General features: G+C 44.2%; 1 protein-coding gene across 1 annotated transcript in view; it reads left to right on the forward strand.

Annotated features, from left to right (window-relative positions):
• Nucleotides 1-12,500, forward strand: part of LOC126577850 (transcription factor Ken 2-like) — a 31,939-nt gene that overhangs the window by 9,490 nt on the left and 9,949 nt on the right. Inside the window, exon 2 of the mRNA XM_050239827.1 lies at nt 4,376-4,733. Coding sequence (XP_050095784.1) covers nt 4,724-4,733 — 10 coding nt within the window. The 5' untranslated portion in view covers nt 4,376-4,723. The remainder of the gene's footprint in view (nt 1-4,375; nt 4,734-12,500) is intronic.

Consider the following 12,500-nt stretch of genomic DNA (forward strand, 5'->3'; position numbering starts at 1 on the left):
GCTAGTTGGCTAATCATGCTGACCACTGACCGTCAGGCTAGGGAGCGAGACGAATCGACTGAAGATCGGTTGCTTCGATGTCATAGTTTAGGCCAACTTGGATCACTTATTGAAATGTCTTTTCGCCCAGTACAAGACCCAGTAGGCAACGTCTGCAAGGAAAGCCACTGAAGGTAAAGTTTTCTGCGACTGCGAAAAATGAACGCGACACGTGCCCAGAGCATATGACGAGTCATGTGACGGAGTGGAGTTGAGAAGAAAAAAAAAAGAATCAGTTTCAATGACCGACCAACGACCAGGACACAAAAAACTCACCTCAAATGTCTTTGCTGTGGTCGATAGTGTGAAAGCGCGACGCAACGTGAACGTAAGCGCAATGAAAAAAAAACAACAACCCTGAAACCACACACACGAGCCGTTGCTTCGACGCACCAATCGCCTTGAGAGATAGTGGAATGTGACAAAACTTCCTAAAATGACAGATTACCAGCACCAGCTCCCCAAAGGCAGCCGCATTTATGACCAGCCGGAGACGTTGGCAGAGTGTGCGAGAGTGTTAGTGCGTGTATTGTTAAGGTGCCCGATGCTATTGCTGAACAGCGCACCGCGCGATTATGGTTACAAACGAGTTTCCGCTCAGTATCACCGCCCAATCTTGGAGAGTTTCCTGTTGTGTGTGCGCCATGCGCCTAAAAATGACCGTTGCGCACCGCTGTAATCTAGCAAAGTGGAGTAGTCTTCACGTGTCCCAGAGAAACACAAAAGAAGCCAGCTGGCAATGTGGAAGAGCAACAACAGCAGTATGATGTTTGGCAACTAATTAGGCGGATTTTGAGTCACCGAAAGCGTCGGTATAGGAGTCAACACCAACGGTCATCACAGCAAATGTCTGGCAGAGGATAAACCTGTAGTGAAGCCGAATAAGTCTGAACCAAAGTTAAGCTTCAAGGTGAAATTTATTTATCTTTAAGCAATTGCCTTATCGCTAAAACCCTCGTTGCCTAAGGTGCACGATAAGCGTATTGTGCGCCGCTGTCACCCAAAAAAAAAACCTCCCTTGCCCCACAGTGCGCCGTTTGCCGTATGCGGAATGCGGTTAAAAACAAAACGAACACTTTTGCCACGGTTCCATCCACAGGAAATTAGCGAAAGCTGTCAGTTTATTCATTTTATTAAAAATTTAAACGCATGTTCATTCGCGGTGACCAACAGAACAGTGGGATGTACTTTTTGGGCTGATATAAAGTATCAAAAACGTAACGAGTGATTGGAAGGGTAAAGAGCGATACGTAAAAATACCCTCCGTTGAAAAGGAAACAATGGTAAAAGGACTGCAAAGCTACTGCCTTGTATAGCTATTGCATCATCCCTTCAGCGGTGATGCCATCTACTAAGCACTGGGCAGCATCGAGCTGGAAGTAAGTAACGATCGTTGCATTCACCTTCGATGCCAAGCCGCAAGCGAAGGAAGTCTATTGCACGTTCCTATTGGATAAGATCTGTGTGAATGTGTGCTAGTAAATGAAACTGCAACGATCGGCCTTTTTTTCTTCTCAAATCACGATCAGTGTTGCCTCCGTTGCCTTCCGCACATGGTGTACATCACGAAATATGTTGGCCTGACATACAACTACCGGCCACACAATCAATGTCTGTGCTTCTTACAATGATTTCCATTGATCATTGCAATGTATCGGGCTCTTCTCGACCGCGTGCCCTTGAATTTGTAAGGCTAACTGATGCAGTTCGTGAATTGATGAGCATCGGAATCGGATGGATGGTGTGGAATGTGTTGCTTCCTCATACGGGCGCGAGAAGTATAGATGGGATAATCACTTTGATAATGTTCAAACAACAATACAATCAAGCATGCGAATCATCCTAAACCAAAATTTATTTACCAGGAAAGACACGGTTACGCACGTTCGTACAAAACACTGTATCATATGCCTTAGTGCGTTCATCCTGAACTTACTAACGCAAAAACCAATCTCCCATGGATCGAAAGCTTCTCCTTTCGCTTGCTTCCAAATGCGTTGGTTTTCCAACTGGGACGTGCTTATCGAGCAATGTTTTTATCTTTGGCAGCACCATGCCGTCAGGTTAATCTTAAACTACATTTAAGACGTCGCGTAACAGCACCAAGGCTTCCTCAGAAGATTTCACTCTGCTGTTCCATAACAATGGACATAACAATGGATGTAGTTAGTGGATTCATACGAACATGGAAACGATATATCCTCATGTTTGGTAGCTTTTATTGCGGGGTGCATTCGTCAAACGAAAATCGTACAAGGTGTGACGTATAACGCAATTTCTACAACAAATCTATATTCGCTCCGCAGTGTTGCTGGTAGTATGATTCCATTCTGTTATCTGTTATCGTGAGCCACCAAGCGACGATTGTCCCCAAATTCCACCATGTCTACAACTGATAATAAGAGAGACAAAAAAAATCTACTCCCGAACAGTTAACAGGTGTGGTGCGCCCCGCGCAAAGGTGGGCAAATGTATGGTGCTTTCTTCACCGCTGTTCGACTCCAGCCATTGGCTTTCTTATCGATTTTCGCAGATAACCAAGAGAACATATGATTTTTGTCTCGAGCAGAATCATAAGAACTGATTTTTTTTGCAGGAATCCCTGATAGAAGCAGTTCATAAAACCATTATTATTGGAAAAATTCAACAAATAGACAAATAAAAATGTACGAAACATACGGTTTGCCACTGGCATCGTAGTGTTTGAAACGGTGTGCGGTGGAGTGAAAAAGAAGTCTCAATCTGCCCATCTGCTGTTTTGCCAGCTGTTCGCTATCCGGAATAACACGTCCGTAGACAGTCCTACATTTGCGTGGAATGTTCATAGACATTTCTTTTCAACACTCCATATGGCTGTTTGCTTGCGTTAGTCAAACGCCGCTTTGCATTATAACTATTATACGTTTTGAACTAAAGGTGCCCGCCTAGAAACTCGTTTTCGTTGAGCTATTGTTAAATCGTCCGTATTTCCGCCTGTTGTTCTTGTGGCAATGCGTAATGCACTGTTTACTGTTCCGTTAAACAACAACGCTTCAAGGCCTGCACGAAGCTGGAAATCGATTCGTTTCCGCCACTTCCACCAACTAAACTAGATTTTCCATCCACCAAGTCAGTGTGCGCTGGAAGCTGAGGTCGTTTGATTGTTCCGCTTAGCAATTTCAATCCATGCTCCTCTATAGATAGAAAGCATTAGAGATTCTCATAGCCGATCGATCGCTCGGTACAAGAATGGATCGCTATCGCGTAATGGCCGAGCTACGAGCGTTACGTAACATGCGCATGTTACCGAGCGGTACGTTACCAGTGTGCACGATTTCGATTGTCAATCTCACGATTCGCCGAGTGTACGTTGGGGCCCTTGTCCAACCGAATAGGACAGCACTGGAGAATAGGAATTTAAGTATTAGGAAAGACATGAATTGATGTGAGATTATTTACTGCACCTTTTCCTTCGCACTCTAGTACCTTGATCATGTTTCTAATCAATTCATTCACACATATACAAACACACCACCAATATTCTACCTTCTACTCGATAGCCTACGACACTCTGTCGTGAAGCTTGGGAACAATGAAACAAAAGAGCCAGCATTGTAATTATTATTGTTGTTTTTTTAATGCTAAGTAGATCACCTCCATGCCCCGATCGCTCACCAACACACCGTCCGCTATCGCGTTCTAAACGCGCGTTGGAAAAGTTATTCTAGTCATACGATGGTATGCGAAAAGATGCAAAAAGTGAAATCATTTGTATCTCGGTTAGCTAAATTCTAGGACAAGGGTAGTGGCAACAGGGGCCTTTAGGGGCATATAGATGATTCAGGGAGCTCATTTCCCGGACTATTGGATGGCCCAAATTGTCGTTGGATTATTGCGTTACACGCCATCGGTCGCAAACAATGCAAGCGTACAAGCACATAATATAATGGTGATGGATTTGCTGAGGGAAAGCGAGAACGGGAGGAATGGGGATTGGTTAAACCTATTTCAGTCAAATCTTACAGAAGCCCCGACCATTGTGCTAGAAAGAATTGCTATAGTCGTATAGCACAGTTGTATTCAGAGAGGGCTTAGACACTCCATGCTAAGTTCACATATGTGCGTGTTTATATCACTGACTTCCCCGGCAATACATTTGTGGAGTTTTACATTTTATTGTGTACTCTCTTCGCACTCCAATCGCCGGTAGTTGAAAATTGACTGAATAATAGATGTAACATACACTGCACTCTTCTTACGTTTTTCATTCCCTTTTGCATTTCACCTATCGTAATCTAAATCTGGAATTCAAATGATTTATATTTTATTGGTTTTTGTTTTCGCTTTCAATTCGTAGCGATCAGCAGATGTAAAGAAAAGCGACAGTTCATCGCGAATCCGACCTATCGTCAAGGCAGCCGGCCAGAGTAGCATTCCCAAGATATGTGTCCCACCGTACACCATCGATGTAAGACAACCATCCAAAGACCCAACAATCCATACGATTTCCACCGATAAGACCAGATTCTCCAAAGAAACAACATTCCGTAATCCACGCGGCCCGTGAACGCATCGCTTGCTCAGATCAACAAAAGAAACGAACAGTCAACAGCAGAGCACCGTTGCAGGTGGCAAAGAACGTCACTGGACGCTCCTAGAAATTCATATTCTACGCTGTAACCAGACTACAAGAAGCGGTATTTAAATGCTTGGAGGTAAGTGTATCTCTGGGTGGTAAAAGAAGTTGTTGGTTGGGCAAAAGTAAATCTTATAGTGTGACAAGAGATCATTCCTTTCGTTTGTTGATGCGCATACGCTACATATGCACTAAGCAATTAAGGATTGTCCTCCAGGTATTGTTTTGTTTGTTTATGACGAACAACAAACAAACGTATCGGGCGTAAAGTGAATCCTAATCCTGCAGCATGTTGTGTAGTAAATTAGTTCAATTTCTCCAACACATATGTCACAGTCCAGCCATACAGTAATGTAAAAGGGATAAAAAGTGATCTCCCCCCCCCCATTTGGTCCATTGGTGTGAGTAGCACGCCAATGCTTCCCCACTTCCAGTTCTAAAAGCCAATGGCTGTGGCGGGGGTTGCGGGCGAACATTGCTATAGAGACTTTCAGTTTTTTCGACCTACTCTGGCCTACTACGAAGCAGAAAAAGCACAGAAACAACGGTAGTAAGGGCAACAAATACAAATTCCACCGTGACTACCAAGGTGGTTCTCTCCTCTCTGTCGTGTGATATTTTCCTCGAATAGAACGTGTCGCCGAAGCCCATGTATACAGACACACTGAGAAATCTATGCCGTTTTCTTGGGCCCCCACTCTACGGGTCGGCGGTAGCCGCAGGCTTCTACATCTACAAGCTTCTCCGCCCTACCCCTTCGTCTACGTCCTCCATCACCCACCAGCAACCTAGTGCTCCCACCCCCTAGACCAGCATCGATAGGTCAGGTTCCAATCGGTATATTTTGTAATCTTAGTTTCCTTTCTCTTTTCCATCGCGAACTTTCAAGCCATTCAGCCTCTCGGAACCTACACACGTACGTATGCACACAAACAATTCACAGCCACGCGCCCCAAACCGTTTCGTAACACGCGCGTCAGTTTGCCTTTCCGCTACCAACACACTCGCACTTCGCCGAGCGAGCATGTGGGAACCGATTTGTTTACAAGGTGTGCGCCTTCTTCGATTTGCGCGACGTAGATCGCTGTTCAGCTTTGCGCCGCAATAGGGCAGAAGAGGTTGATCATTCTGGCTCATAAAAGCACAAGAAACGACCATCGTCCAACAGCATTTCTTATCTCCTTTCAGTGAAACTAGCCCCCTGCAAATCTGTCATTTGTGACCGCATCGCGAGTATTGTTTTTTTTTTGTTTTCGCACTGCAAACGCTCGTGTTTCTCACGATCGTCACTATTCTGCAACATGTAGAACAATTAGGTTGAAAGGCAATTTGCGACGAAATTCCACTTGATGGCTCGACAAAATCATATAGTTGAGTAGATGTTGATGAGAATAATAAAGGAACTAGTTGTTGTAGTCATCGCCTGCTCGCCGGCTGCTTGCTTTACCCTTTTGCTTAAAAAAAAAACACTTGTGAGTAAAAAAGGGAAACGACATCACCAGCATTGCGTGCATCGGATGCCGGTTTCAGCCATCAATCGTCGAAATTTCAAGCCCTTCCGGTTAGTTGCATCAAGACTTCAAGACTAAAGACTTCAACGCGAATACGATGCAAACAGCAAACCTAACAGCTCCTCGAAACGATACCTAGATTGTTGCCGTCCCCGGTAGGCCATAGAAAACGGATAAATTGTAACACTATTTTATGTTCTTAACCGACCGGAGGTTTCGCGTAAGGGTGGTGGTTTGCGCAGGAAAGAAATTCTCACTGTCTAGGAAATTGAAAGCATTGGAAAACGGAATTTGGGAAAATTTGGAACTTTCCTGACAGCACTCGAGTGCGCACGCGACCCCCGCGTGGCCTGTTAGAGGCCGAAAAATATTTGCTTTGCCATATCTTCGGCGATTACCTTAACTGGTCCAGCCATGCCACAATCTACAGGGTGAATAGAAACAACAGTGCTATTAATAAAAACCGTACCGTATCTTCTCCGCTAATCCAGTTCCTTTCCTGTACTTCTCGTTAGCCACACTTTCAAGGCAATATCATTCGCTATCGAAGGGGGAAGATGGGTGGCCTTCCTAAACCAGAGCAGTTGACTTTCAAGATCCATTCAGGTTGAGGTCGAAATGTCCTTGTCGCACCGGTAATAGCTTTAAGGTTTTTGTGCTTTTCTTTTTCACTGCTAACACTGTTACGCTCTATTCCCCTTTTTGGTTAATTTCCTTCGTTGTCCTTATTTCTCTTTTTTCTTTACTCCGTTTTTGTAAAACATAAATAAATGGGAGCACATACTGCATACGGACCACGGTTGACGATCCGGTGCGCTTGAGCCGAATCTTTGCCTTTACTTTCCTTCCGTTTTATCTACGGTTTTTTATGCGTTCAACTTTTACTTTCATTTTGGAACCGGTTTTGGCGCTCCGCCGCATACGCTTCCGTCCCTGTTTCCTACTTCTGTCGACCGTATGCGCATATGTATATCGCGTTCACCTGGTATAGTGTAGCCATTTAATATTCCTTCCTTCGCCAAATCATTCTAGAACAACTTTGGAAAACTTGTATGTGTAATTTTTTTGTTTTTGCTCTTTGTTCCTGCATTCGAGTTATTGTATGTTGTACATATTTTAACTGTGAATGTGGCAATCTTCCACTTGGAATACGTTTTCGCACTATATTAGCCATTTCTTTCTCTCCATAATATTTTGGTCGTTGCGTTTAGCTTTAAATTGTCAAACATGGATGAGATTTTGCTCCCTGCAGTTTCTTTTTTGTTCTTGGGTTACATACCCCCCCCCCCCCCCCCCCGCTCGTCTCCCTTCCCCCTATTCATATCTCATCCACTTTTTCTCTTCTCTTTTCATCCTCTCTGTTTTGCTCTTTTATTGGGGACGTCCAACAGGCCCGTGCATCTGCTATGCATGCCTATGTATGAGCCTGAATTTCGAATATGGATGAAAGGCGAAGAAGCTGAGTGTTAGAAGATCGACTGCCGCTCAGCTTCCATTTTGCAACGCGTTTCAGCAACGAGCTGTTTAGAAATTTGCGAATTTTACGATTCCACTTCTCTTTCAAAGCATGCATTGTCTTGACGTGTTGTTTGCAACCATGCATTTGGTTCGTGCTCTTAGAATCCCTATATAATATAGATACGCAGTTGTTTGCCTAAATGTAACACATAATTCAATCCAGGAACTTATTGAACGTTGTGTTACTCACTATCAGTAAGTAAGTTTCATATTTTACCAAGTGACTGCTGCATTACTATGAAACTTTGTGAACTGTAAGGAAATGAGTTCTAGGAAAACTATAAGAGACGATTGTCGGAGTCATATAAGAAGAATGATTCGTCATGATTCCTACACCCAGATGAGATCATTACTAACGATGCCTCCGCCTTGCTGTAAAGAGGCCTAATCAAATGATTCATTACCGACGCCACGGACTGAGCACTCTGAGCCGGAAAGAGAATGTTAGAGGAAATATGAGTGAGATCGAAATCCGAACCCATTATACCACGAACCCCACACAATTCTAACGATGAGAAAATGCACCTACGCCATCGATAGCGTAAGCTGCTGCTGTACAGAAGGAATCTGCATATGAACTAAAACCCGCAAAGTGAAAGGAGTCCAGTACCTGCACCCAGTACACTAGCTATCGTAGTAGTAGTAGTAGTACAATGCGCAGAGGTTTTTTTGTAAGCTCCAGCGTGCTCGAACGATTCGTAACCAGGCATCTAAGTAACAGTGCGAAATCGCAACATCTACCGCGACTTGCTACATCAACGCTGCACTTGAATGTAAAAGTGCGCAAATGTGAACGGATTTGAAATATCACAAACCTTACACCGTTGCTAAGGCTATCACCAGCTTATATGGTGGGGTCCACGAACCCCCTCAATCTAGGCCCTAACAATTAACAATATTAAACATAACATAGTTGATCAAAGTACAGCTAACGTTATAGCAGCAAAAGTGTAATTTGATCCATTCCATGTAATCTCTTTTCTTTGCTCAAATTTGAATCTGCTGCACAGAACAGGGATATGTGGCAAGACTTGGTATTCATACCGACTGCTAGCGGCGGAGATGCTTTACATAATCTCGACCACTACAGGGCCAATGAACACCACGCGTCTGTCCGCCCGTCCATCCCACACCATGGGGTAACTGCAATAACAGTGGGGTGCGCTGTGCGGCTTACGACAAACGATTCGTCCGCATGGCCGAGCGTAGGTGTGAGTGCTATGGCACACGCTAGAGAATTCGTTGGCCGACTCGGCCGCTTGGGTGGGTTAGTTGGTCCTCCCACGAACGTACTCCCTCCTGCTCTACTGTGCCTACCGAGAGTACTGTTCGTCACCGATTCCCGGGGCTTTTCTCTTAGTTTTCCTTACTGTTTGGGGAAGGCTTTCCATTTCAACACTCGTTTCGTCATCAGCGAGTCGGCAAGTCGCTCGGCTTGTCGCGGCCCGTTACTCATGGCCCGCTTTGCTCTTCTTCCATTTTGTTTCCAATTGCAATCCGCGGGGTTCCGAGATTTCGCTTGGACTTGCACCAGCGTGATGGGATGGTGCGTGGGTACAGCGAGATTGACGAATTGCTTTCTGCAGCAGCAAAATTGTTTAAAATTCTAATAAGTTTTGATTTTGCAATGCCAATTCTGATGCCATAAACTGCACCTAGCATGCGTTGCGCTTGAGGAGGTAGTTCTCCGGCGATCAAGGCAAGGTAAATCAATCTGCTCGGCAGCTGGACTCTGATCGGCGAGGCTGTAGTTTTTATAGAAACCTAATAAGTAGTTCGCGTAGGTGGTGGCACTTTTTTAATTGTAATGTAATCCTTTACCCATTGAGCAATCAAACCCTCGTTAATATTATGCACATCATCAACTGATACACATGCAAATGTATGAAAAAGTGGTCACCTTTTCTGTCTTTTTTTACGTAGAACGGACCGATTGCCGGGGACGAACAAGCATCGCCTTTTCTATCAAAGAAAATGAATAAAGCTTGCCGTTGTTTGCGTTTTCAATGCACGATTCTGATGCCTATATCTGATTTCATCAATAAAGGTGTCAATACACGAAAGTAACTATCATTTTAGCAGCTGTTTTAAAATAGTAAGTCAATTGTTGCTAGTGAACTCATCATCCAGTCCAGTCTGCAAATAGAAAAATGTGCATTTTGGTATTAAGAAAGAGTAATGATGAACTGTTGTTAGCGCTTCCTAATGTTCAGCAGGAATCGATAAATGAATGATTGAAAGGCGATAAAACTGTTGTATGTTTACTCCGCAAACGCAAACGCAAATACGCAAACGAAATGTAATAAAATGCAATTTATTGTTTATAGCCATTATTATCACGATAAGTTCCAGGATCAGAAATGGGCGAATTTATCTTATCTTATAAATAAAATAAGTTTGTATGTTTGTTTGTGCGCGCATCACTCCAAATCTACCGGGCCGATCTTCACCAAACTTGGCACACATATAGCTTATCATCCCAGATGATATCATCGGGGGTCCTTTTCCCAGGATTCCTCTCCCAGTTACCCCTCCCAAATACCAATGTGTTAGAAAAATGCATGCAACTCTAAAAGTTTTCAAGCAAATTTATCCAAAACTCACACAATTGTTGGCGATTGCTTTACCATGTGACCTGACACCATGTGGCAAAATTTAGTGCTTGCCCCGGATAAGGGGAAGGGGGGCCATCATACACCCCCTATCCTTCAAATCCCTTCTAGGGCAATATGGGTATCATTTCCAATGTTTTTGGGGTCTCCAAATTGATTGGTTACATCAAAGCGGAGTTTACTCCATTCTTTCACCCTCCGCTTTCCTCCATGCCTCCCAATTCAAAGCAGGTTGACGGTGATATAAAACGAAACGGTTGGTTTTTAGTTCTTTTGCGGTAAGAGAGAGAGAGAGAGAGAGAGAGAGAGAGAGAGAGAGAGAGAGAGAGAGAGATGGGAAGAGGGGGGAAGAAAGACCTCCCAGATACTGGGAATATGCGATTTTAAGATATATTCCCGAAATGGTTCATTACAGAAAGAAATTGCCCTTTCAAACAAAATAGGGCTTTCATTATGATATTGCACTATTTCAAATCTCACACTCTCAAGATAAAACTCAAGCTGATAGACGCGTTAGATTGTACAAATGATATCGTGCTAGAAATATGATAAGAAAAATAGACCAATGAAAAGAAACCATCCCGTGCACCCGTATGAAATCGGGTATATCTGTTAGTCAATAATAAAAAACAAAAACCTATAACAGATGGCATGGGAACAGGCTCTTTACGGGCATTCTATGAAATTTTATGTTTTGCAATGCAACCAAGCCAAAGTCATTACCAAATCCTTGACTCACAAATCAGTACTAGTATCTTCGAAAGCAGCAATAATAGGATAATTGAAATCTAGCAATAATATTGTGCTACAACTCTCGAACGATCGCAGGAGTAACTGCAGAGCAACATTTAGATCCAGAACGTTGGGATTAGAATAAAGGGAAACCCTATAAGCAAAATCAATACAAACAAAATGAGAGAGAGAGAGAGAGATGAAGGAAGGCGAGAGATACTGGATTGGTCAGTAAAAACCGGTCTCACCGTGTGATCTTTCAGCATCCAATTGTGGCCTTTCACACGACACACAACTGGGCACGCAAAATTGCGAATGACCGGAGCGGATCGTGGAACTGCCAAGCTAAGCTGAGCGAGCGAAATCGAATTCGAGTGCCCCAAAACGGTACGAAAGAAAAGGGAAAAGTGTCTAGACGGGATAATAATCGCAGCGGAGCAATAAGCACACATTCTAACCAACAGCACCAAGCCACCGATGGGCGGTTGTGATGGGATTTTCGGTTAAGGAAGAATGGCGAACGCATGAAAAAAGGCAGGAAGAGCCACGTAAAAGAACGCTGTGGAAAGGGGAATCGCGAAAGCAAACTGGAATAAGAAAATGCTCCGACCGTCTACGACTCGGCTGCACCGTCTGCGTCATCTGCGTCGTCGTGGTCGCCGCCGTCTGGGCCATGTGGGTCTTGTTGGTGCCTTCCTTTTGAACTCTTTTGAGCACGGCGCAGACGGTGGGGCGAAAGCGAAAGAACGCGAGAAGCAGCGAGACAAGAGAATGTGTGACCTTGAAAAGTTTGCACACACCGCCGTGAAAGTCTGCTTGATGCCGACGATCTGTTGGCTGCCAGGGTTGCTACGGCTTGGCTGGGTTTTGTGTGCAACAGCCTGCGGCCACTTACGCCCATGTTGGGTCTTGGGCACACATTGGACTTCCTGTGCCTTTTTGGTAGCAATTTCTAGGCTTTGATCGCGCGTCTCGCCTGCAGATCACGTCGCTTCACATCAGGCTCCAAACTCCGCTAGTGTACGTAGTGTACTGCAAGTTATTTCTTCCGGTTTTGGTTTAGTTATTTCCTCTTCTTCTTAGACCAGATAGTACGAAACGTCAATATTCGAATTTCAAACGAAAGTGTAAAGTTTTAGACATCATCATCATGGATGCATCAGACCAGTAACACTGTTCCACATTCTCCATGGGGTCCTTTGATTTCGTGCCGTTGACTATGCTCTTAAAACTCGACACATACCCTCAGCCGTTGCTTGTTCAAATCATTCAATCGCCTCCCATGGAAACCCTGGACGTGCTGGATGGATTGAGTAATAAAGTGGGCACGTCCGGAGGACGAAGGTAGGAGGGTGGCAGCAGATTTTTTGCAGTAATTCTTGATGCCATTTTATACATACATGTGTGTGTTTTTTTAGTGTGTATGTGTGTGTGTATGTGTGTGTGGCAGCTTGGTTGAAATGTAAATTTTGC

The sequence above is a fragment of the Anopheles aquasalis genome, chromosome 3, assembly GCF_943734665.1.
Source record: "Anopheles aquasalis chromosome 3, idAnoAquaMG_Q_19, whole genome shotgun sequence".
NCBI classification, from domain to species: domain Eukaryota; kingdom Metazoa; phylum Arthropoda; class Insecta; order Diptera; family Culicidae; genus Anopheles; species Anopheles aquasalis.